Raw genomic sequence first — 26,211 nt, forward strand, 5'->3', positions numbered from 1 at the left:
CTGAAACCTTTGCTGAATACTTTTTCATTTATAACTGAAATTGTTAGTTTTTTTACTGGGGGTTTGAGTGTAATGTACTTTCTTGTATATGTTCCAAACTTTCTCCTCAAAAGGAAATGAAGGAAAAATTTACAGGTTGTTGTTGTTGTTGTACTTTCTTTTACTGTTTTGTATTGTATTTCAGAAACTAAATTATATCACAATTTGGCTTAGAAGTATTTGTTCGTGATGTTCTCTAGTAATCGACTTAAGGTTCAATCAACGAATCCGTTCAAAATCAAACTATCACATATTTTCAATAAAAAGCCTTTCATGTTTGTAAGCGCCCAATTTGTCGCGAATGTTATTTAGTTTTATATTCACTGCACGTTTGAGTTTATTTTGTAAAAACATGCAATAACAAAAACGAATTGACAAACAATACAAGTGCAGAGGCCGCATGGATATTATTGGAAATGTGGTGGGTGCAGTCCCATTGTAGAAGCTGTTTTGGTATGACGGTATATTGTTATTTTTTTAATTATAATTGGTAATACAGCGTCAATTATATTTTTGTATTGTTTTCAATTTTTTGTGGTGTTCATTTAAATGTTTTTTTTTTTATTATTATTTAAATACAAACACTCTGTAAGCAATACCATTTTACCTTTGTATTTTTTTTCATGATATTTTGAAATGTTAATTATTATAAATATATTAACTTTTGGACGTGTATCACATTAATAGTTAGTTAAAAAATATATTTAAGGTACAGACAAAGGAGTGTTTTTCGTTTAATTGAAATAAATAAATAAAGGTTCATTTCATGAATAAAATTTAAAAAATGTATTTGGTAATTGTGGGTAGGTTCCAGACTGTTACTAAGCTGATTGTTACCGGGCTGTTTCTGACATTTTATTGACGAAATGCCCAATAACTTTTTATCGGCCTCTTTGAGTTTGATCTCAGAAGCTCGGGATCTGTGCCCTAACTTGCCACTAATCGAAGAGGTAGTAGGCATAATCTATGTATTTATTTAACAGTTTTATTAATTAATTCATGTTATTTTATATTATTATTTCAGCACCACCTATCTCATATTCTGTGGTTGCCTGGAACAGATCGCTATGTAGCGATAAGGTCGCCAAAATTGTACGCCTGTTTTATTAAGGCCATATCTATGTTGTATTTATTTAATTTCTCTGTCTGGTGTACCATAAAATATAAAGTAAGTTGAATAGTCAAATAAGCTGGATTTATATATATGTATAACTATGTAATAGTAGTTAGGATAAAGTTATTATGGAAATTATAAATTTCAAATCTGAATAGTAACGCCCATACTGCGACTGAAAATAATAAATTTAATATCGTGACCGAGAGCCGTCCCAGGGAACTTTTGTAACAAATTTCATTTATCTCCAACTCTCCGAGGAATTTCATAAAATCGATCATTATCAAGATGATTTAAAGTCAGTCAGATCTTTGTGCGACCTTGTCGGATTATTTTGCAATCATCACTTTGGCGAGAGGACTTTTTGCAGATTCGTCTGGGACTTTATTTTTTATAAGGACTGGTGGTAGGTTATTAGTACCCTTTGGTATCGGCACATGATACATTACATTCGTAATATCAAAACCTGGAGTAACATCGTCAATGCTTCACCAATCTCGGGAACTAAGATGATTGGTCCCTTGTGCGTGTTGTAACACTGTCTCACTCGTACCACTGAATTACACACCGAAATACCACAGTAGTAAGTAAAGGTTTCATATAGTATCTGATTATATTGTGGTACCTACCCAGGCGGGTTGGCGCGTAGCTCTTCCACTAAGTAAATTCACTAATCCGTTATGCCTCGTCAAAAATTCTCATCAAAATTATATCAGTAGTAAATGTTCTAGAGCCGGGTACTGAGACCGGTTTTTTGGGAATATGTTTTATAGCTTATTCTACCACGCTGCTCTAAAGCAATTTTTTCGCGATATTTTTCTTTATCGTACATGAGATATGTTATAGTTTATACAAATAAACACAAATTAAGTTCATTACAATTTATAGATGCAAATAAAGTATATATAAAAATTAATATAAAATATTCATGTTCGGAAATATAATTATGTATTGAAAAATTGTGGTTCGCAGACGTGATTTCACAAAGTACCACGTATAAATTAACGTACAACGCACGCATAACATTTCAAATATTAAACGTTAACGAAAACGTAATTTCAGTTTTCATCTCAATACAATCTATTTTTCATCTTGTAGATATTTGAAAGAATAAGTTTCATACCATAAAAACGCCTAAGGGCGATAAGGGCGCATCTATCAAGCGACGTTCGGAACAAAGGCGGAAAAACTTCAGCAGAGCAACGTCGGGCGCACATTAGGACGCCTGGGATTGAGGAATTTATATCTTCTTCGTTCTATAAATACTTATTATAAGAAATTTGATATTCTCGAGAAGAAATGTTTCCTAGAATTTATCATTTTGTCGTGTTTTTATCATATTATCACGAACTATAAAAAATGTATTGTAAAGTTAATAATCGTATGAATATTTCATATCAAATATGAGAAATAGAGGCCCAATGAGCTTACGATAATATTCTAAAAAATTATTGACTTTCTGTTGTAGTACCCTTTTTAATACTACTACTTTTCTACTTTTTTATTTCGTATATTAGTGGCCTGGAAAATAGGTTACCTGATGGTAAGTGATCACTGCCCATACACTTGGAACTTTAAAAAGTATATCTCTCTCACAACTCCAATGTGCTATCAACCTTGGAAGCTTAAATGTTATGTCCCTGTGCCTATAGTTACACTGACGGTTTGCCCGTTTAAAGGTGGAAACTGACCCAGACTGGCCTGTACAAAGCCTTACCACAAAATGAAAAATCTATTTAATTTCGCTCCGATTGTTGAAAATTCTATTTCAGGACCGATTTTATTCTGTAATATGTCTCTTTATGATGAATAATTCGATCGCGACGAGCTCGTGAAGGATAATGAACTTATAAAGAAGTTTTTTAAATATAAATGTTGTTTAATAAGTATGATATAACATATTTTACATATTAATCTCAAATGGATATAAAATTGACGAATTCATATTTCTATGAACTAAACTGACGTATCAAATCGAATCGATTGTTTACAATTTATTTAAAGTCAATGTAATAATTTTATCAAGGAAATTTGAAGCAGAATAATTAGTATCATTTCTTCACCAAGAGATCTGAAATAAATTCAATAAAATAGCATATGTATTTTTTATAGTAAAGTATTCGGATAAATTGACGTGTAGCGTGGAAATAGTATGTAAGTATCTTTATATGAGCAGGTTTCCCGTTCATTACGCTGTTATCGACACCGGGAGTCGCTTTTCTACGTCATAAATCTTAGTCGTAATTAATCATGGGCCTGACCGAGATGGCGGACCGCACGACACTTTCAAGACACTGTTTTTCTAGCTTGCGCCTTTTGTCTTTTCAGCGGGAGCTTGGTTTCCATTATTTTATTTAAAAGAAAAATAACGTTTTTTGTCATGCATTGTTCTGTTTTAAAATAGAATGTGCTTTAACGTGAATGTAATTACTGAGAATTCTGACTTTTGAATTTGAACGGTTTTTTTTTTAAATGCAAATTTATTGTAATCAATATCAAAGTATTATTTTTTGCTGTCGCCTCCTTTTGTCAGATCGTCATTTTAAAAAGTTAATTTTTCTATTGAAATTCTTCCGGCATTACTGTCGTTACTGCAAAGATTTGGTAAGAAACTCCATAGTCACTCTTATATATTATTCATCAAAATAATTATATACAATTATATCGAGTAAGAGTAACTTCAATGGTATTTTATGACTTATATTATCTGGTCAAGTAAAAACATGATAAGCATTATTCATTAACAAAATCAAAACACAATATTATTAAAGGCAAATGTGAATCAATGAATCTATAATGTTTAAATTACTTATGTGGGTATTTTATTCACATAGTGAGCTGTATAATCAATATTTCTAAAATGTAAACTCCACGGAGCTCTTTAAAAGATTTCATGGCGCGCAAATGTGCACGGATATATCAAGTGAACTAGTGAAATAAATCACACACAGTGATCACGGATCGAAGTTAGCAAAGTTTAGCTTTACGGGTTATTCTAATAAATCAGTGTTCTCACCCGTGAAATTAAAACGAGATCAAACTTTAGCTAAATCTATCAAAACTGCCGAACTGATAGTGGTATTCACTGTTTTTTTTAAATGTTTGCATTTCGTAAAGTGTTGCCATATTATTAGATATATTTCTGATTAAAATATATTACTTTTTATCAATCAAATTAAATCAAAATATACTTTATTCATATAGGCTTTTACAAATAATTTTGAATCGTCATTTATTAATATAACAACTATTTTGAAGTGAAGCTAACACCAGTTCGGAAAATAGATTCTACCGAAAATAGCCGTAAGAAAAACATTAGTTCTCTTTTTCATTATTTAAAAATACAGTAATGTTAGTTACTTGCAATTATATACAAATGTATCCTGCCTGAAGTTTACAAGTATTAAATCTACGTTTTTTTATCATCTTCATAATTGTACTGAATAATATGCGTTCTTTGCCAATTTATTTTTAACAAATGATTTAAAATTATGAAACGTCAAAGTTAAAAATGTACTTACCGACTATGATTTCTAAGTAAATATGTCAGCGACTAAACTACTTACTAAAGCAAATATTTTTTTCATCGAAATAATACTTGAAGATCTATTCCGTGATAACAAAAGTTTCCTATTTTGGAAAGGCGAGTCTATTTGCATATTGCGAACAATCAGAACGAGTACGGATCCGGTTGTTAGGGTACGGAAGACGACCGAGGAGGAGATTTACGGGGCTTTATTGTAAGGCCCCCGACAAACGATTATTATGAAGACGTCTCACTTTGCACACGTTTCGCCTGGAGCAGAATGGCTCGGGATTTGTAGGTGCTAAATATACGGGCATAATGCGCTCTTAGTTTTGAACTATGTACATACTTTTGAGATACTTTAACAAATATTTATTTGTTACAAGAGATCCAGTGGTTAGGTTGTGTTTTTTTTATGGTATAGGTTGGCGGAAGAGCATATGGGCCACCTGATTGTAAGTGGTCACCATCGCCCATAGACAATGACACTGTACGAAATATTAACTATTCCTTACATCGTTAATGTGCCACCAACCTTGGGAACTAAGATGTTATATCCCTTGTGCCTGTAGTTACACTGGCTCACTCACCCTTCAGACCGGAACACAACAATACTGAGTACTGTTATTTGGCGGTAGAACAACTGATGAGTGGGTGCTACCTACCCAGACGGGCAAATGAATGAAATTATGTTACATATCAATCAACTAAGCCGTTTTGAATTGACGAATTAGAAAGTGTTCCGAGATAATCAAATACAGATTTTTTAATAGTTCTGGTACGTGCTTTAACTTGTAATTTAATTGGTAAATATTCACGTGTTATAAGCTCTGATTATCTCAGCTGTCGAAAATTCTAGAAATTGTGACGTACATACCATTTTAACAAGCGTAAGAGTGTTACCTTTGTTATCCGACTACAGAGGGTTAGTAATTTTATTAAGGGACGATGTATATGCTTTTACAACAGAATCCTGGAAACGTTCTAGAAAGATTTTTTTCCGCAAATTACAATGAAACTTGATGATGACGTAACTTCGGAATGAAACGACTTTCGGACTATTCCAAATAACAAAAAATATATTTTTAGTTGTATTGTAACAGAAATATTGGTGAATCTCTTTTGAGAGTTTTTTCGTCCGTTTTTTTTTTAACAGCGAATAAGCAACCGTAACTTTACTGAGAAACTAATTGCATTTTTACTCGAGTGCATTGACTTTTGCATTTCGAAAGGCTAACATACTCAAATTATACAACTTTACTAACTCAGTAACGGTTCGTTGAGCTTTAAACGGTATAAAGTGTTAAAATAATTATGAGTCCAAGGAGGAAAGTTTGCGTACGCCTACTCGGCGAGGAATAGTGCCCGGGAGACGTTACTTCACATTATTGATAAACAGGTGGCGTTGCTCTGACTCCCTCGGCTCCCATTTAATATAATATTGACGTAAGGAAATTTAGCGTCTCAGGCAAATAACAAACAATGGGACTTGCTTTGTGTAGACTTCATCGACGGCGGAGAAAGTTAATTTCGTTTATTTTAAACTTTAAAATATCTTAATTTAATGTCTGCTTTTTATTATTTTTTACAGCAAACTATCATATTATTAATAAGTGATTAACAACGTGTTAAAGTTGCTTAATTAAATGTGTATGTGTACTGAGGAGCTGATATGGCCTATCAACACTACAGATGGAAACTTTTTGGTGCCCGAATTTAAACCCGCGATCTAGAGTATACGTGTTGTACTTGACTCAGCCAACTCTTTTCATATAATAAACATTTTTAAAACACGCTTATATTTATTCCATGTACGAAAATGAATAAAATTTTGAATACTAGAACATATCGCCAACCGGATCAAACGCGTTTGCAATTTCAGCTCAATCTGTTTAATGGAACTGGTCAAACCAATTCAAAACATACTTTATTAAAGTGCGCGTGGCACTTTTGAATCGTCATTTCATAGTTTAACATTAAATGTAAAGTTACCAGCAGTTCGGAAATTTATTAGTTATTCATCAATTGAATAATACTTTAAATAAAACGATCTTGATGTATTTAAAACTATTGCTCTTGTATTTGTTTTAAATAGTTTCACGCTGCGAAATCCGAACGCAAACTTTAATCGATATTTTATATTCAATGCTCCAAGTTCAGACGTTGGGTGAAAGTGTCTTGTACAAGAATTGAACGAAGTTAGTCGGTTCTTCGCAACTCCACTAAGACTGTGCTGTAAATTTGCGCACGCCTCACGTCCCATTTATATTGTTTTATGGTTACTTTCCTCCCCGCAGAGGATTCAACTCAGCTAGAAAATGTGGATCCGTTTCCTCTTTACGGTTTTTGTTATCCGGGGGAAACAGCCACGGAGCGATTGTGATTAGGATCGACACCTCGTTTTTATTTCATTGGCATCTGCGAACTGTTTTCGCTTCGTGTTCAAATGTTCTAGCGGTCCATTCATTATGAAAAGAAACGCTCATGTGAATATGAAATGTAAAAATATTAACACTTACTTATTTCTGACGTGAAACATTTACTGGCGTGACTTGGGGGTAAGACCGGGCTGTATGGCGTGACGGTACACGGCGTGACGCTTTCTTATGCATACCTACACGTCTCTTCTCAGCCGCCGCTCTCTACTCCATCACCTGGTGGAGACGTTTCTTTCTGAACCACAGGTACAGAAAGTACACCTCAGATCCGAGACGAACCAGCGAATAGAAAGTAGGATTTTTAAGTCAAAAATTTGTTGTTACAATTATGAAGTATGTGTGTGAACTGATTCAGATGAAAAGAAAAATATATTATAAAGATAGTTTGAGTCCCAGGGACGAATATAGGTTACTTTTTTAATTTACCCCTCGAGGGGGTAAAATTGTGTAAAACGGTTGTGTGTGATCCAGGTAATATTTTATAAATTTCATGCGGATGAAGCCACAGCTTCAGCTAGTTAATTATAATTTCTTTCAATAACCATCAATTTCGTCGTTACACACCTGCCGATGTCCGTGACGGCCACATTTTTAACAAAGCTTTCCATGAAATTTAATTTAACAAAATGACTAATTAAATGAACCAAAAATCTCGGAATACTTTATTGCGTGCGTCGCCGCTTATGCCGCGAGTCGTTTTTATACAAAAAAGTCATGACAATTTATTAGCTCGTTCTACAAGTGAGGTATACTTTGTATCGCTTAGAATAAAGTCTACTTAATCCCACAACGTGAAACGGGGGCTTGCGTTCAGGAGGTCATGCGAAGTCACGTTCGGCTAACGCGAATAAATGCAACGCATCGTTTGTTTTAAAACACGTGATAATGTTAATTGGTTTCGAATAAAAACAATATTGAATAAAGCCAGATGTTTTGTCCTAAATTTCGTGCAAATTTTGTGGTCCTTCGTTTGATTAAAATAAATTTTGCGAATAATATGTTTGCCTTCGTAAAAAAACTCGATGTATAAATAATTAATTTCACCTGATCAATTTTCGTCGTTTGACACGTCAAAAACTTGAGTCAATGATTATATTCGTTCGGTTAGGTTTGAACATGAAAAAATCATAAATCAAATTTTAACAATCAGCAAATTTGCAAAGTAAAATATTTCCGAGTTGATCGTTTGTGCGACCTTTAATAAATCAATTCAAATGTTCGCAGAATATGACCTCTGAATAGTTACTGGGTCGTTTTTTGTGAAATGGTCATTTGTTTTACGCTTTTTGTTAAACATCAGCCGAACAGATTTCGTTATAAATAGATTTCATAAATAGTGCAAGGAATCCGTATTCTGAAAGTTTTCTTCGCCTTAATTGAGTTCCTGAGAAATATATTGAGAGTCAACGTGACCAGTAAAAGTTGAAATACCGGCTTATCCATTCTTCACAAGTCGAATTGATTCGATCCGATTCCGTTCAGTTTTCAGAACTTTAATACAAGTTGCCGTAAACTTGTGGCTCGAAAATAGGTTTAACTGTTAGATTGGAAGTGTTTCCGAATAGGATAATATTTCATATAAGTTTGAGAAAAAGACATTGATTTATATGTCAGATGATATTTTTTTAAATCTTTTTTGATGTGAAATATCTTTTTGCACCCCTTGGGGGCAAAACCCATAATGACATGACACTCGATCGCTTACAGACATCCTTCAGTTTCCTGACAGCAGTTTTGTAAGAAAATATTATAAAAAATATTACTTTTATTTCATCATTGTACGTATACTTTTTCCCGGCCGACCAAAAGTTACCTCCCACTCCCTGCCCTTGAAGTTGAATTGTCGAAGCCAAAAATCCTTTCTACGTCACAAAAGGTAACTATGGTAAATTCCAAGTCAATCGGATTTATACTTTCGGAGATCTTGTGATGTCTCAATCAGCTTATTCACTTATGATGTAGATTTTAAAAAAGTGTTTAGAATATTATTATTTTATTTTGGGAGGAGGTTATTAAAATGTTATTATTAATTTCAAAGGTTATATAACTTTTACTTAAACTCAAAAAAACCAAAATGAACTCCCCCAAAGAAATAAATATCAGATTGTGAACACCTCGCTCGTTGAAAAGGTAAATAGCGCACGAGAGAAAAATGAAGTGCGCGGGATACAAAGAAATGCCAGTGTCCAAACACGAAGGATCTCTTTGTTTTTGCCCCTTAAATAAATTTTCTTTTTGTCTTTGAACCCTCGGACCCATGTGTGGAGTGGACCATAAATCAGGAGCTTCTCAATAAATCTTGACTTCGGCTAGAATTTTGTGTGATATTACGTCAATACTGTTTTATATACAGAATGTCTGTAACAAAATACCAAATAACTTACATATATATGATGCGTGGCTTGTTAATCGTTTTCCCGTATACTCGGTTTATACGATGTCTTTATCGATCTGTGTATATTGTTGAACGCAAAAGTATTATCCATATGTTGCTACTGTTTATATGAAAATACTTGTGTATAAAAAAAATAGATGACGTGAGTGTCTTCGAGAAAAATCTTCTAAACGTAAACGATAATTTTGAATAGTTGAAAGTTCGTCGTCGTCGAGGGTATGAATCTCTGTTCGGATAATTAATCAACGGATCAATTCAGGAATTCGATTAAAATAAGAATCATTTAAAATGGAACAAACAGCGTCGATATCATCAGATTCGCTTCCCCTCCGATCGGAATTCCCTTAATCTTTCTTAGCGAAATTAAACCATTTGTAGATGTTCAGCATTGGAAAAGAGTAAATCAATCTATACATTGAATTAGTTGATGTTGAACGGTCGATTTTGGTAATATTTTAGAGGCCGGGGCGATAGAATGGCGTATTTTGCTCCCCGGCCACGTTCTCGGCTATTCATCAAGTCGGCCAGGCCATTACCGCGCCCGCCACCTGCATGGTCCCCGGCTCGTATTATGCTAGATTATTCCCGGCTTTCATTCACCGTCGCCAATAACTTGTTGAATTATAACTCAAATTCGATTGGTGAGATTTTATCGATGAGGGTTTACGCTTGTATTACAAGTTGGCCTCGTATTTACATCGTTCACACTTGTTTCTTTGATTACTGCCTTTGTAAACATAATAGCTATGATTAAATTATGTTCGGATATTTATTTTGTAATATTGTTTTGTTAGCTTTCTTAGTAGCCGACTTCAATACTTCACACGGTTCTTAATTAGTGTGTTTATATTATTTTTATTCGGGATTCTTTTGTGTATTCATATACTGATTTTTATGATTTTTTTAATCTGTTCTGGTTCCGTATAGCTAGAAAGTATTTCATCTTGATTTTCTTTTTATAAAATAAAAAAGACTCAAGGAATTACAATGGAAAGGCTACAGTAGATGTAAGATAAAGCTTTATATGAGTTCCACTTTTCTCCTTTTCTTTCAAAAAATATTATTGGATCAACTTAAAAAAAAAAAACATGTAATATTTTAAAAAACGTCATTCAAGTACAGCAATAAATATGAACTTCCTGAAATTGTTAGTATTAGTTTTATTGTGTACAAGATTATTTTTTATTTACTGTGGTATAACAAGTTCCAGAATATTAAGAGAGCGGCGTACGGTACGCCTTGTTTTTGCAGAACATATTAATTGCATAATTTTCAATATTTTTTAACCTTTGTCGGCTCAGAAATCAGCGCGGATCGAGAATATGCTTAACTGTGATACTTTTCTTAGCCAATACAAGGCACAGGGGGTGCGAGGAATCTCCGTGGCTGTTGGTTACGCAAAATCAAGCATTGTCAATGACGTATGAGGTGCACTTAAGTACGACGACGGTGGAAATGTCAGAAAATCAAATTACATCGCTCTGAGTATGAGTAATATATGTATAATTTGTAATGATAATTGAATTAAGGTGTGCACAGCGCGTAATATATCACTCGCATAATGAAATGTTCGCTGCATCTGGCCCGTTATTTATGCCGGTGCCTTGCTATTAGCGGGATCAACACGGCCGATTAAAATGTTAACTAGCAGCCTTTGTCTTCGCCGCGTTTAAAAGGTATAGTACGACACAACTTAGATGTAGCATCGGCAAAATACGTAAACGGATCACACCCGAATTAAGTACCCTATCCCAAATTATCAATATTTATTTCTTATAAGAATACGATCTTGACACCAACGTAATAACTTGTAATATCATATCACGTCGATTTTCTCGGCTTGAACTGACGCGAGAATCTATAGCGACGAATAGCTTCGAATGGCTCGATAGGGAGCTATTTCTATAGGTTGTGTAAATCGGCTGTAAACGTTTTGTTAAATTTGCCGATGCTACGTCTAAGTTGTGTCGTACTCTACGTTGTTTTCTTATCTAATGTTTCAGCGATCCTATCGCATTGCTGTGGCTTGTTCGAAATAATACAGTGCGTTATTTATGGTCACTTTGCACGGGTTTCGTATTTGTATTTTTTAATTCTTAACTGTAATTTATTTTAGGAGAACTACTTTTAACCAAAGAACGAACACAGTGGCGTGTAATGGGAGAAACTTATGTCCAGCAGTGGAACATGGGCTGTTGATGACAACGATGATTTTTTTTTTTTTTTTTATGGTATAGGTTGGCGGACGAGCATATGGGCCACCTGATGGTAAGTGGTCACCATCGCCCATAGACATTGACGCTGTAAGAAATATTAAGTATTCCTTAAATCATCAATGCGCCACCAACCTTGGAAACTAAGATGTTATGTCCCTTGTGCCTGTAGTTACACTGGCTCACTCACCCTTCAGACCGGAACACAACAATATGATTTTTAATCGAAGATGAAACGATACGTGTTTAAGCTTAAATTATTATTTTGTGATTAGTAGGGCTACGTGCAAGGTACCCCCCACTCATCAGGCATTCTTCAGTCCAACAGTACTTAGTATCGGTGTGTTGAAGGGCGTGTGAGTTGAGGTACAGCCTCAAGAGATATAACATCTTCGTAGCTGAAACACTGTCGTTGTAGGGAATGATTGATATATATTGTACCGCCAATTTCTATGAGCGGTGGTGTTCACTTACCATCAGGTGGTCCACTTCATTGACCAAAATCAAAATCAAAGTATACTTTATTCAAGTGGGCTTTTACGAGCACTTACCATCTACATATATCATAAAAATGTATACGTTACGATACTTTTTTGTATTATGAGTATTGTATCCCAAGGATTCGAGGTATCCCGGATTATCCCAAGTATCCTGAATTATTATCGAAATGTACACCTCTGACTCAATTTAATGCGTTTTGATAATAACCCCGGATAAATAACAATGATTTGTAACTGTATTTGCGAAAAAAAAACTTAATCACACATAAGTGCTATACATATATATGTGCATAATTAATGTTACGGTCCTCGTGAGCTTTACTTGTATTATTACATGAATATACATAGGTTATACTATATATCTATGAACATATAAATGACATATATAATATAATTTGTAATGGATATGGTTTTGTAAAATGACTAATAATCGCGGATTTTTTTTTAAACCGACTTCAAAAAGGAGGAGATTATCAATTCGTCTGTATTTTTTTATGTTTGTTACCTCATAACTTATCACTGGGTGGACCGATTTAGATAATTTTACCGATTTACTTATTTTACAAGAAAACCCTTTAGCATATCTATCAAAAAACAATACGAGAATATTTTAAGAAATATGTTTTTAAGTAGTCTAATATTTTTCATTTCATTTTACTTAGGGGGACTCTAAAAAATATGTTGATACACAATTATTTTTATTACTTTTAGTGCATTTTTTTTAAATAGTGTTTTGTTTGAAGTCGGTTTTTCTTTTCAACCGACTTCCAAAAGGAGGAGGTTATCAATTCGTCTGTATTTTTTTTTTTTTTTTTTTTTTTTTTATTTATTTATTTATTTATTTATTTTATAGGATCACCAACAGAAATGACAATAGTATTACAAATTTTATATAGTTAACAATTGAACACACTTGATAATTGTATTTCTTTTTATAGGTAATCACAGCATGCACTAAATATATTGAACATTAGTAATTATCACAAGATTGTTTCATTGGATCAATTATATAATTAAATTATTTAATTACTAAAAATTATGAAATTGAATTATTTAACAGTTTTATAACAATATCAATTGTAATCATTTAAATGAACATATTAAATGCAAAATAAATTAAATAAACATTTTTTAAGTTAATTTTGAGTTAATAACAATAATTAATAATTTTAGTTTCAATAATTTATATTGTTTTTTAAGAAACTCAACAAATTTGATTTAAAAATAGCCAAATTATTACAAGTAATATCTAGGTTAGAGATCTTCGAGGAGAGATCGTTATATGTGCGTGCTAGTCTAGCTGGTGGAGAATATTTTCCTAAGTTAGATTTGTATAGCGGTACATGAAATAAGGCACTCGGTTTTCTGGGTAATCTTAAGGGAACATTGAAATTAAGTAATTGCAATATAGCTGGACAATCAATATTGTTGTTCAATATTTTGTGTAGGAATAATAGATCTGACATTATTCTGCGCGACTGTAATGAAGTAATGTTGAATCGTTCAAGTCTTCCTTCATAAGAATTATCGGTTAGATTGCAGTTCGAGCGATACGCAAGATGACGCAATAGTTGTTTTTGTACCCTTTCGATTCTATCACTATGAATTTTGTAGTGAGGATTCCAAATTTGGCTGCAATATTCCAGTTTACTTCTCACTAGACTACTGTAAAGTTTAATGGTAGTAGAGGGCTGCCTGAACTCTTTTGAATTCCTCAATACAAAACCTAATGTCTTTGTTGCTGTGGTAATAATATTATCAATGTGGCTGGTAAATCTTAACTCGCTGTCCAGTACGACGCCTAAATCACGCATCGCTCGAACTACCGTCAGTTTTTCTGTCTCGATGTAATATTGGCTCTGAACGTAATTTTGTTTTCTTGTAAATCTGATTGAAAAGCATTTCTTGGGATTCAGTGTCATCTGGTTATGGTTACACCATTGTATCAACCTGTTCAGATCTTCCTGTAAAAGTGCGACGTCAAAATTGTTTGTGATTGTTTTAATAATTTTAAGATCATCTGCGAATAGGTAGACTTTTGAGTGCTGAAATATCGAAACAATATCGTTTATAAAGATGTTGAAAAAAGCTGGTCCTAAGACTGAGCCCTGCGGAACACCAGACTTGGCAATGTATGGCTGAGAAGAATATCCATCTATCACCACAGTAGAGGATCTACTTTGTAGGTAGGATGAGCACCATTTTAAAATTGTCTCATTTAGTCCAAATTCCCTTAGTTTGCTAACAAGTAATGTGTGGTTTACTTTGTCAAAGGCCTTAGAGAAGTCTGTGTATATAGCATCGACTTGCAGTCGATTATCGACATTGCCAAGTAATTCAGTGACATATGAAAAGAGGTTTGTGGCAGTAGATCTACCTGACAAGAAGCCATGCTGTTGCCCATTGATACGTCTTCCTAGTAGCTTAAAGCTTAGTTCATACACTAAACTCTCAAAGACCTTTGACATAGTACATAAAATGGAGATAGGTCTATAATTTACAATATTCTGACGACTTTCACTTTTGTAAATTGGCACTATACGCGCCTCTTTCCACTTTTCGGGGAAAATACCTGAATTCAGGGAATTATTGTATATTAAGGATAACGGAACAGACAATGAGGTTGCGCACTTACGTATAAATAAAGGCGGAATATTGTCTGGACCAGCAGCCTTCGATATGTCAAGTCTTTTTAGTCGTTTCTCAATGTCTCCTTTGGATAATTGAATGTTGCCTATATAAGTTTTGGATATGTTCACTGACGGTAAATCAAAGTTATTGTTTGAAGTATTATTATTAAATACCGATGAAAAATGATTAGCAAATAAGTCGCATATTTCTTGCCTATTGCATGTCTCGTGATTATTCAAAGTCATTTTATTGGGGTAATTCGAACCCTTACGTCGCATATTTTTCAGATGTGTCCAAAAATATTTCGGATGTTGCCCAATAGCTTCTTCAATATGTAAAATGTAATCATAGTAACATTTTTTAATAAGTTTGTCACAGTCTTTCCGCAGGTGTGCAAATTCAATTTTGTCAAGTGGATTGTTATATAATTTAACTTTGTGGTGATATTTATATTTTTGTTTTATTAGTTTGATGACTGTAGGAGTAAACCAGATAGGATAACATTTTGTTCTTTTGCAGGACTTCGGGACGAACTTATCAATCGCTACTTGCAGAATTTCGTAAAACTTAGATATCATTGAATTAACATTATCTAGTGTACCTAAAGTTTGAAGCCAATCAATATTATCAAGATACGTTCTAATAGAATCGTAGTCAGCTTTTTTATAATTGTGTGAAGTTTTAGGCTTGGTTTTAAGAGGAATATTTGTGGGCATTATTTTTAAGACAATTTCTAATGGTGGGTGCAAAGTATCTACATTGCGTATGGGAAATTGACTTTCACTAATGTTCATGGTTATGTTAGATAGAATTAAGTCTAAAATTTTTCCACTTCTGTTTTTAATATGATTATATTGGTTTAGGTCGTGTAAGGCAAAGAAATCTATTAGGCAACTTTTAAGGAGACAATTTGTGTGGTTCCTTGGGGATGTGTACTGAACATTAGGTTGGATTTCCCATGATATAGAACTCATGTTAAAGTCACCAAGTAATAGAATCGAATTATTTGGAACATCCAAGTTGTTATCATTTATTGTTTTAGTTGCATTATTAATAAAAACGTCTAATGTGTTGTGAGTAACTGGTGGGGGAATGTATACTGCGCAGATATGTAAATGTTTTGTTATGACCTCAGAATCGAGTTCTATTGTGACCCATAAGTCTTCGCATTGACTCTCCCATCCAAGTTGTCTGCGTGAACTAAAGCCATCCTTTTTTACCGCTATCAAAACTCCACCACCAATTTTCTTATTGTTAGAAATGGTGGACGTTTCGCGATCACGTCTATATATATAATATCTGTCATCGAAGATCTCAGCATCGTGTATACTATCATTGAGCCAAGTTTCCGTTAGTACAATGATATCATAAGTCGAGTTAAGGACTTCTTTTCATACTTCAGTTAAGCTTAAACGAAGTCCTCGGACATTTTGATAATAACAGGTTATTGAATCGAATTTTTCAATTAATGTACCACAACATGTCTATTAATAAAATTTAGTTACGATAAATTTAAGAGAGATTCTGAACTTTTTATAATTTTGTAGTCGGACGACTTTGACTTCCGCATAAAAACTCGACCGTTCTTAATCCAGACGAATTCATATTTGAGTTCCTTAGCTTTAATTCGTGCCTCTGCGTGTAGTGCCTTTGTAGCCGGTGGGAGATGTTCGGTAACATATATAGGTTGTTTGTTTCCTCCGATGCCTAAGTGGCTGGTATTTAATTTGTCCTCCTTACATTTCGCTTGTTTGTTAAAGGCTATAGTTGCCGCTAGAAAATTGTCCCGTACTCTTGGACTACTAAATTTGACTAGTACAGAACGTGGTCGGGGGCTCTCCTTGTTGATTTTCATTATTCTACTGCAGCTCTGTATGTCAGTATCTGATAAGTTATACTTTACATTAGCGGCCAGTTGTTTCACTGTAGAGGTGATATTTTCAGATCGGTGCTCAGGAATGCATTGGATTTCTAGGTTGCTGGCTCGGGATTGATTTTCAACTAAAGTGAGTCTAGTCTGTAAGTCATTCACTTTGGAGTGTAGTGTTTTATTTTCTAACTGTAGGGTTTTAATTACTTCATTTCTAGCGGATAAATCTTTCTTGATGTTTTCATATTGATCTTCCAGGAAATTTATAGACGCAAGAACTTCGTTCGTTTTTGTGGTGAATTCATCCAGTATGCTTTTTTTGAAAACGCCTAGCAAACTTTTCATTTCTTCTCTGACAATATACCGGACTTCATGTAGTGGTAGGTCGGATGTTATTTTTTCAATAACCTTCCTTTCATTATCTTTAATGCGAAGAGTAACATTGCAAGTCTGGTTGTCATGATCCTCTGAAGTAGTAAGCGAGGTTCTAATAGGTGTGTTTGTGTTGTCTCTTTTAGGTCTAGCACAAGTTGGACACAGCCATGTAGTTTTGTAATTTTCGGACAGTTCATTGAAACAAGTTTTAGATGTTGAAATACAGTTATAGTGATATCGTTTTTTGCAACCGTAACATGACATCACCTCAGTTGAATTAGGAGATCGAAGACAGCATTCTAATTTTTTTTTAGAAGACATTGTAAGCTTTATTATTTAATCTCAGTAATAATTTTGCTCGAAAAATTAAAAATTCTAAGTTTTGTTTGGAATCGATCTTAGGCCCTCCGGAACGAGGAGCATTTAATTCATACGCTCACCGTAACGCGCCAGATTATGTTTAGTAATCTTGGCAAAAAAACGGCTTCGTATGTTTCACAGAATTTGTGATATGATCTTGAGCGGTAGAATTATTGAGATCGTTTTAATGACTACCTTACACCACTTTATTTTTACACTGATGCACTTATGTTTTAATACATTGTTTATTAACTTATTTCCAATTGTTTTTCACCAAAAAATGTAATGTATGCTACCTTTACAAATGGTAAATGCACTAGGTAGCTTTTTACTTAAAACACCGACGAGAATACTCGATAATTACTGTTTTTTTTAATTATTTTATACGGAGCCGACGTGACGCGCGCGACACCGAAATACGTACTCTTTTTTATGTTTGTTACCTCATAACTTTTCACTGGGTGGACCGATTTTGATAATTTTTTTTTTGTTTGAAAGGTAGTGCTTCCCGTGGGGTCCCGTTTTTTTTATTTTTTTTTCCGATGATGGTATCCATGTGAAAACGACATAAGTCTTAAATTTGCGTTATGTATATGCGCGACAAATAGGTGAATAACTGAAAATCACGTAAACCAATTTTGATAATTCTTTTTTGATTATAAAATATATACTTCAAGGGTAATTTGGTGAAAGTTTGGTAAGGTTCTGAGCACAGGATCCATGACAAAGTGACGAAACGGAAGGGAACGGAACAATTCTGAGGAGCACGTTAGCGATACTCGGTCGAATCTTTTATTTATAGGTTATTTGGATATTTGAGTCACCTTCCGTAATGTGGTTATGTTTATGTAATTATCATAGTCGAATATTATAATCAACTAGCTACCCACCCCGGCTTCGCACGGGTGCAATACTGATACTAAATATACTACAGAATTTGTTTATATACGACATCACATCGCAATCTTCTATAAATAAAATTTTAACAAAAAGAAAAACCGACTTCAAACAAAACAGTATTTTAAAACAAATTAAAATGCACTAAAAACAAATAAAAATAATTGCATATTTAACACATTTTTGAGAGTCCTCCTAAGTAAAATGAAATGAAAAATATTAGACTACTTAAAAGTCGATTTACGATTATATAACGTAGATATAGTTATTGTTATATTTGGAGCCGGTGTCAGCCACAGGCACACGCTTCAACAATCAAAAGAAAGAAGCGATACGAGCCTCTTGATTGACGCAGTATAATATCGTATAAAAGGTAATTTGTAAGAAACATTTCTTAAAGTATTCTCGTATTGTTTTTTGATAGTTATAGTATAGGGTTGGCTGACACCGACTCCAAATATAGCAATAATTATAAATACATTATATAATCGTAAATCGACTTTTAAGTAGTCTAATATTTTTCATTTCATTTTACCTAGGAGGACTCTCAAAAATGTGTTAAATATGCAATTATTTTTATTTGTTTTTAGTGCATTTTAATTTGTTTTAAAATACTGTTTTGTTTGAAGTCGGTTTTTCTTTTTGTTAAAATTTTATTTATTTTTTGATTTTAAGTGAAGCTGATGTAGACTAACATTATTTTATTAACATGGATAGATTAAGCGTGCCGTTTATATGAATCAGAAACTACTTCAGGGACAATTTAAAAGAAACTTTCGAATAAAGCAAAAATAGACTTTCGAAAATGCGGCTTTAATACGTCATGCGGCATAAACTACAAGGTACCACCCTCGAATGAGCTGTAATCGACCTCAGTAAAAAAACTTTGCAAAAGACCTATTCGTATGCTATGTCGTACATCATCACGGGTGCAATACTGATACTAAATATACTAAAGAATTTGTTTATTTACGACATCACATTGCAAACTTCTAAAATTGTCAGTGTTTCTTTACTATATACCATACCATACCAGTTATATTTTTAGTCGAGAGCGGACGTGTGTCGATTATTCCCTAAAATTTGCTAATCTTTTTTCATGCATAATTTACCTTAGTTTACCTAGTTATAAGTACAAAAATAGCATAACTGCAGCAAGTAAAATTTTGAAAAAAACAAAACCCCGAGTGCGACCTTCGACACGAACGCTTGCTGAGGTAGGCTCCTCTTCACCTCGAGTAAAAGAGACAGGCTGCGTGGAGAAATAATTCGTCCTTGTCGCACCTGTACTCTTTGTTCGTCCTGCATTGTTTGTTAACAAGTGAGTTACAAAATAGAATTTTTACAATAGTTTTTTTTTTTTTAAATCATAAATATTATTGTCGTACGAAACTCACGACTCCGAATACAATTAACGAAAATGCTCTGCGCTGCGTGTCAATCAACTATTGAAGATAATTTATATTTGAAATGTCGGTCATGTTCAGCATACTTTCACACTCTTTGCATAAATATATCCAATAAAGAATTTAAAAGCCTCAATACTGATAAGAAATCGAAGTGGCTATGTCCTAACTGCAGTTCTAAGGTTCCTAAGAAAGACAACTCAAACACGCAAGTAAGGCCGACGTTGTCGCCTAGTTCCCGTTCGAACATTAACACTTCTAAGCGCGGTACTACTGAGCTTCGCGGCACTGACGACGATAATATTTACTGCGCACCCTCATGTTTGTCACATTTTGATCTTCGTAAGATTATAAAGGATGAACTGCGCAACTGTCTTACCGATTTTAGAAGCGATATTAACAATCAGCTGCGTGAAATGAAAGACGATATTAAAAATTTTAATGAATCGATTACTTTTATGAACAGTCATTTCGAAAAACTTAATACTGAAATAAAGGAATACAAGAGTGATCTCGAACGTATTAAGACAGAGAATGATACTCTTAAAAATGATCTCATGACTGTCTCTGCTCGCCTTATTCAATTAGACCAACTAACACGTTCCTCGAACTTGGAGATTCAATGCGTACCTGAACACAGAACGGAAAACGTAGTTGCGGTTGTTAAGCAGCTAGGTAAAGTAGTAGCATGTCCCATTAACGAAACAGACATATCTTACTGTAGCAGAATTGCTAAAAAAGATCCTAAAAGCCCACGACCTCGTGCTATTCTCATTACATTGAGTAGCCCCCGTCTGCGTGATACGCTCCTGGCGGCTACTATAAAGTACAACAAGCAACATCCTAACGATAAATTAAACTCAAGTCATCTAGGTCTTGGTGAGGGCAAGAGGTCGGCGGTATACGTAACGGAGAATTTATCTCCCGAAAACAAGTCACTTCACGCCGCAGCGCGACTTAAAGCCAAGGAACTGAACTACAAGCATGTGTGGGTGCGCAGCGGTCGTATATATATGCGTAAAACTGACACATCTGAATATATCTTTGTTCGTAATACTGTAACTTTGGAAAAGTTATCTAATTAGTAATTAGTTGATTTTTACTTCTTGGTTAGCTGACCTTGAGACCTTATTATTGTTTTGTTAAAGTTCTATTCACTAAATATATATTATCAGAATGTTAGAGGTTTACGTACTAAGACTGTAGACTTTTATAAAAATGTATTATGTTGTGATTATGATGTTGTTGTACTATGTGAAACGTGGCTTGACCATACTATATTCAATTCCGAATTGTTTAGTAATCGTTATGAAACGTATAGGCGTGATCGAGAGACTAGTGAATATCGTGATAAAAAAATTGGTGGTGGTGTCCTTATTGCTATATCGAAACGCTTTAAATCACAAAGATGTAATCAATTTGAAAGCGGTTGCGAAGATCTCTGGGTGGAACTGGATATGGGTAGCAATCGGAGAACCTTAGATAAATTATACATATGTGCAGTCTATATCCCTCCCCCGGTGCAAATGCACATTCTTGAAAATTTTATTAACAATACTAATCGAATTTTGGAATCTCGCTATAACACATTAATTCTGGGGGATTTTAATTTAAGTTCAATAACATGGCCTTGCAACAAAAACTCAGTGAATCCGCCAGCGTCTTCACATGGCGAACTTGTACAAAAATTACTCGACTTTATAGCTCTTAACAATTTAAGTCAACAAAATAACATCCTGAACAATCAGGGCAAGATTCTGGACCTGATACTTTCGACAGAAGGTGTTGACCATTTGCAAGAAAGCAAGTACGTACTTAGTAATGTCGACCCATACCACCCTCCTTTGGAATTTGTTTTATCACTTTACAGAGAACCTGGTCTACCTCCCGTGGTTCCCAGTAACAAATATAATTTTCATAAGGCCGATTTTGACAAGATTGTGGACGAACTCAACTCTATTTTTTGGATCGACGAATTCTCAGGCTTACCGAGTGTTAATGATATGGTGGACCTTCTGTACAAAATTATAAGAGAGACAATTGCAAAACACGTTCCTTTAAGCAAAATTAAACATCAAAAATATCCCTGTTGGTATACTAAAGAACTTATAAATTTACTCAAAGAAAAATTTAAGTTACGTAAAAGGTACAGTCAGTATAAAAATCCCTTGGATGAGCTGTCTTTTTTATTGCTAAGAAAACGTTGTACATTATTAATCGAAACATGTTACAAGGGTTACATTAATAACATAGAGGACTCTTTGTCCAAAAATCCGAAATTATTTTTTACCCACATAAAAAATAAGCGTCAGAATAAAAGTACGTACCCATCATCGATGCATCTAGACGATAGACGAGCCTCTAATGGCTCTGACATTTGCGATCTATTTGCATCATTTTTCGCATCCATTTATAAACCACCCTCTTCTACTTCAGCATTTCTATCCGCCTCATACCCAACGTCTTCGCTTACAAATTGGTTATCAGACTTAACCTTTTCACAGTCTGAAGTATTTAATGGATTAAAGCACTTGGATCGAAACAAGGGTGCGGGTTCTGATGGTATCCCATGTTTGTTTGCTGTGGAATGTTGCGACGCGCTGTCCCTACCACTTTCGATAATATACAATGAATCATTAAAATCCGGTGTCTTTCCTACGTCTTGGAAGGAGTCTAGAGTTGTACCTATCCCAAAGTCTGGGGATATTACGTCAATTAAAAATTATAGACCAATTTCAATTTTGCCTGTCTTTGGTAAGCTGTTTGAAAAATTAATAAAACCTTCAATTGTCTGGCATACAAAGCAATTGATGTCGTCACAGCAGTTTGGTTTTTCCGCGGCACGTTCCACAGCAACCAACCTTGTTTCTTTTGTGACCTTCTTGACCGATTCAGTTGATTCCAATATACCAGTTGACACCATATACACTGACGTGAGCAAGGCGTTTGATACCGTGGACCACGGTATTCTTCTGCAAAAACTTTCAACCTTTGGTATAACAGGTAACCTGTTAAAGTGGTTTTCCTCGTATTTGAGCAACCGGTTTTCCAGGGTGGTTGTTAGTGGATACTCCTCTCAATCATTCTTAACTCAATCAGGCGTCCCACAGGGATCGGTGCTGGGACCAGTCTTGTTTAATATATTTGTGAACGACGTTGTGCAAATTTTCAAGCACAGTGAATGCTATCTTTACGCTGACGATCTCAAAATTGCAAAACAGATAAAAAACCAACATGATGCTTGCGTACTACAGGAGGAATTGAACGTTCTATCTGATTGGTGTGGAAGAAACGGTCTGACACTTAATACAGATAAGTGTAAATACATAAGATTCTCGCGTAAAAGTCATCCAAACTCGCAGATTTATAAAATTAACAATAAGATATTGAAAGAGGTGGATTATATCAAAGATTTGGGTGTTGTTTTTGATAGTAAGATTAAATTCCACACTCATATCGACAAAATATCATCAAAGGCGTTTCAAATGCTGGGTTTTTTAATAAGAAATAGTAAAGATTTTAAGAAGTCACAGACCAAGATTTGCCTTTATTCTTCCTTAGTTCGACCTGGTCTAGAATATTGTACTCAGGTCTGGTCTCCACACTATGAAGTCCACATCAAACGTATCGAAAGGGTTCAAAAGCGTTTCCTATGGCACATTGTATATCAATGCAATAAGGTGAAACAGTTACCGACATATCATAGTCGATAAAAATACTTTAATCTAAATAGCTTGCTCAATCGGAGACATTTATTGGACCAGATTTTGCTTCACAAAATCGTTAATGGCAATTTAGACTGTCCTAACCTCGTAAAAAAAATTAATTTTAATGCGCCGTCAAGGTTTCCTCGTGCGAGTAAATACGTTCCTTTTTCGATTCCACGCTCAAAAACGAACTTAGGACAGAATTCTATCATGAGTAGGCTACCTAGACAGTATAACCTACTCATAAAAAATCAAGAAATTGATATTGACGTTTTTTCAGACAGTCTGCCAAAATTTAAAAGCAAAGTTATAGCTAGTTTTAAATCGCCCAGTATAAATTAATAATTGCAAGTTGAAAATAATAAAATAAAGATCACATTCCAGTTCTTCAACATCGATCACGTTTATATTGTGCCGTTTACATTCTGTATTACAGTTGTTTGTTTGTTATGTTTGCTAGAAAATTTTTGTTGTCTAAAAAAAAAAAGTTTCGTTTCATTTATTTTTAATTTTTTAATTGTTTAGTAATAAGTTGGTAATTTGTTATTGTCTTTTGTAATTTACATTTTATATTGTATCATTATTGGTAGTATTTTTTGTTTGTATAATAGAAGTAGAAAAAAAAAAGTTGTATTAGGTTAATAGAAAATATTGTCCTTTTCCATGCCGTGATAACTTTTAATTGAAACAACACTTAGCTAAAAATGTAATTACCTTTATTTTAAAACTTATAAATGGTGTATGTTTTGTAAGTTGTCCTTATAAATAAATAAATAAATAAATAAATCATATGACATCACATCATATACACAAAGTAGTGTAAGCCGTTTAGGAGTTCCGTCAATACATAGTATAAAACAAAGTCGCTTTCTCTGTCCCTATATCTTTAAAACTACGCAACGGATTTTGATGTCGTTTTTTTTAATAGATAGTGTAATTCAAGGGGAAGGTTTCTGTATATAATAAATGAACAATATAGTAAAGAAACACTGACAATTTTAGAAGTTTGCAATGTGATGTCGTAAATAAACAAATTCTTTAGTATATTTAGTATCAGTATTGCACCCGTGAGAAGTCGGGGCGGGTCGCTAGTTGATTATAATATTCGATTATGACAATTACATGAACATAACCACGTTCCAGAAGGTGATTCAAATATCCAAGTAACCCATAAATAAAAGATTCGATCGAGTATTGCTAACGTGCTCCTCAGAATTGGTCCGTTCCCTCCCGTTCCCTTAATTTGTCATGGATCCTGTGCTCAGAACCTTACCAAACTTTCACCAAACTACCCTTAAAGTATATCCTTTATAATAAAAAAAGAATTATCAAAATTGGTTAACGTGATTTTCAGTTATGTACCTATTTGTCGCGCATACACGTAATGCAAATTTAAGACTTATGTCGTTTTCACATGGATACCATCATCGGAAAAAAAAATAAAAAAATGGGACCGCACAGGAAGCACTACCTTTTAAACAAAAAAAAAATTATCAAAATCGGTCCACCCAGTAAAAAGTTATGAGGTAACAAAAAAAAAAAAAAAAAAAAAAAAAAAAAAAATACAGACGAATTGATAACCTCCTCCTTTTGGAAGCCAATAAAACCCTACAGTATATCTATCAAAAAACAATACGAGAATACTTTAACAAATATGTTTTTTACAAATTACCTTTTACACAATAATATACTGGATCAATCAAGGGGCTCGTATCGCTTCTTTCTTTTGATTGTTGGGGCAAGGGCACCGTGGCTGACACCGGCTCCAAATATACCAATAACTATAACTACATGATATAATCGTTAATCGACTTTTAAGTAGTCTAATATTTTTCATTTCATTTAACTTAGGAAGACTCTAAAAAATATGTTGAATACGCAATTATTTTTATTACTTTTTCGTGCATATTCATTTGTTTTAAAATAGTGTTTTGTTTGAAGTCGGTTTTTCTTTTTGTTAAAATTTTATTGTTAAAATGTTTCTTTATAATTTGTTAGTTCACCTTCTAATGAGTGCACCCTCCACCTTAATATAAATTTAATATAATTTTTTACAGACAACTCAGTCAGTCAGTGTCAATACTATATCTCACTTACCTCATGAATTTATTGGGTCTAGTTAATTCTGCTTGAAATTATACTTAGTCATTCATAATTCAAACAGCAAACTAATGCTATTTTGCGGTCAAATAAATGTAGTAGGCTCTACGTAACCGACGCGCTGATATAATTTGACTTACTAACTAATGTCCTCTCGCGCCGCGGACACGATTAATGATATCTTTAATAAATATTCAAGTAACACTAACTAGTTGTAGAATATATTATAGTGCCAAAAGCTCGCCGCAAACGCAAGTAGTTTGTTCATTCGATTATTTTCAAAAATAGGGCCTATCAAACATGATCGGAGAGAGATTAGGCACTACACCAACGGCCTTATATGTATGTGCTTGGGCACGGAAATTTAAAAAAAATAAATAAAATAAAATAAAAAATAACCGTTACCATTTTTCTAACCCGCCTGTGATTTAAAGTTCCAACACGGGCCAGAATCACTAAATTTTCATGACTTCTAAGCCTGAAAACCCAATATTTTTTAAACCTAAACCGAAGATTAGGACAAGTGCTACTAACTTATCATGTGCTTCATTCGTTTTTATAATTTATTAACTGCCTGCATTTTTATTTCAAAATTCTGTCACACGTGTACGCCATCTGCATTGGAGCAGCGTAGTAGAAT

The 26,211-nt window shown here is 33.9% G+C and overlaps 1 protein-coding gene across 1 annotated transcript; it reads right to left on the reverse strand.

Annotated features, from left to right (window-relative positions):
* Positions 1-16,357: 16,357 nt before the first annotated feature.
* On the reverse strand, positions 16,358-17,422 carry LOC124534966. The gene has a single exon (XM_047110999.1). The coding sequence runs from the start codon at positions 17,420-17,422 to the stop codon at positions 16,358-16,360; it is 1,065 nt and encodes a 354-aa protein (XP_046966955.1).
* Positions 17,423-26,211: the final 8,789 nt, after the last annotated feature.

The sequence above is a fragment of the Vanessa cardui genome, chromosome 13, assembly GCF_905220365.1.
Source record: "Vanessa cardui chromosome 13, ilVanCard2.1, whole genome shotgun sequence".
Taxonomy (NCBI): domain Eukaryota; kingdom Metazoa; phylum Arthropoda; class Insecta; order Lepidoptera; family Nymphalidae; genus Vanessa; species Vanessa cardui.

Excerpts from the sequence above, each read along its gene's own strand:
- LOC124534966 (XM_047110999.1), bottom strand. The coding sequence starts at position 17,422 with ATGTCTTCTAAAAAAAAATTAGAATGCTGTCTTCGATCTCCTAATTCA.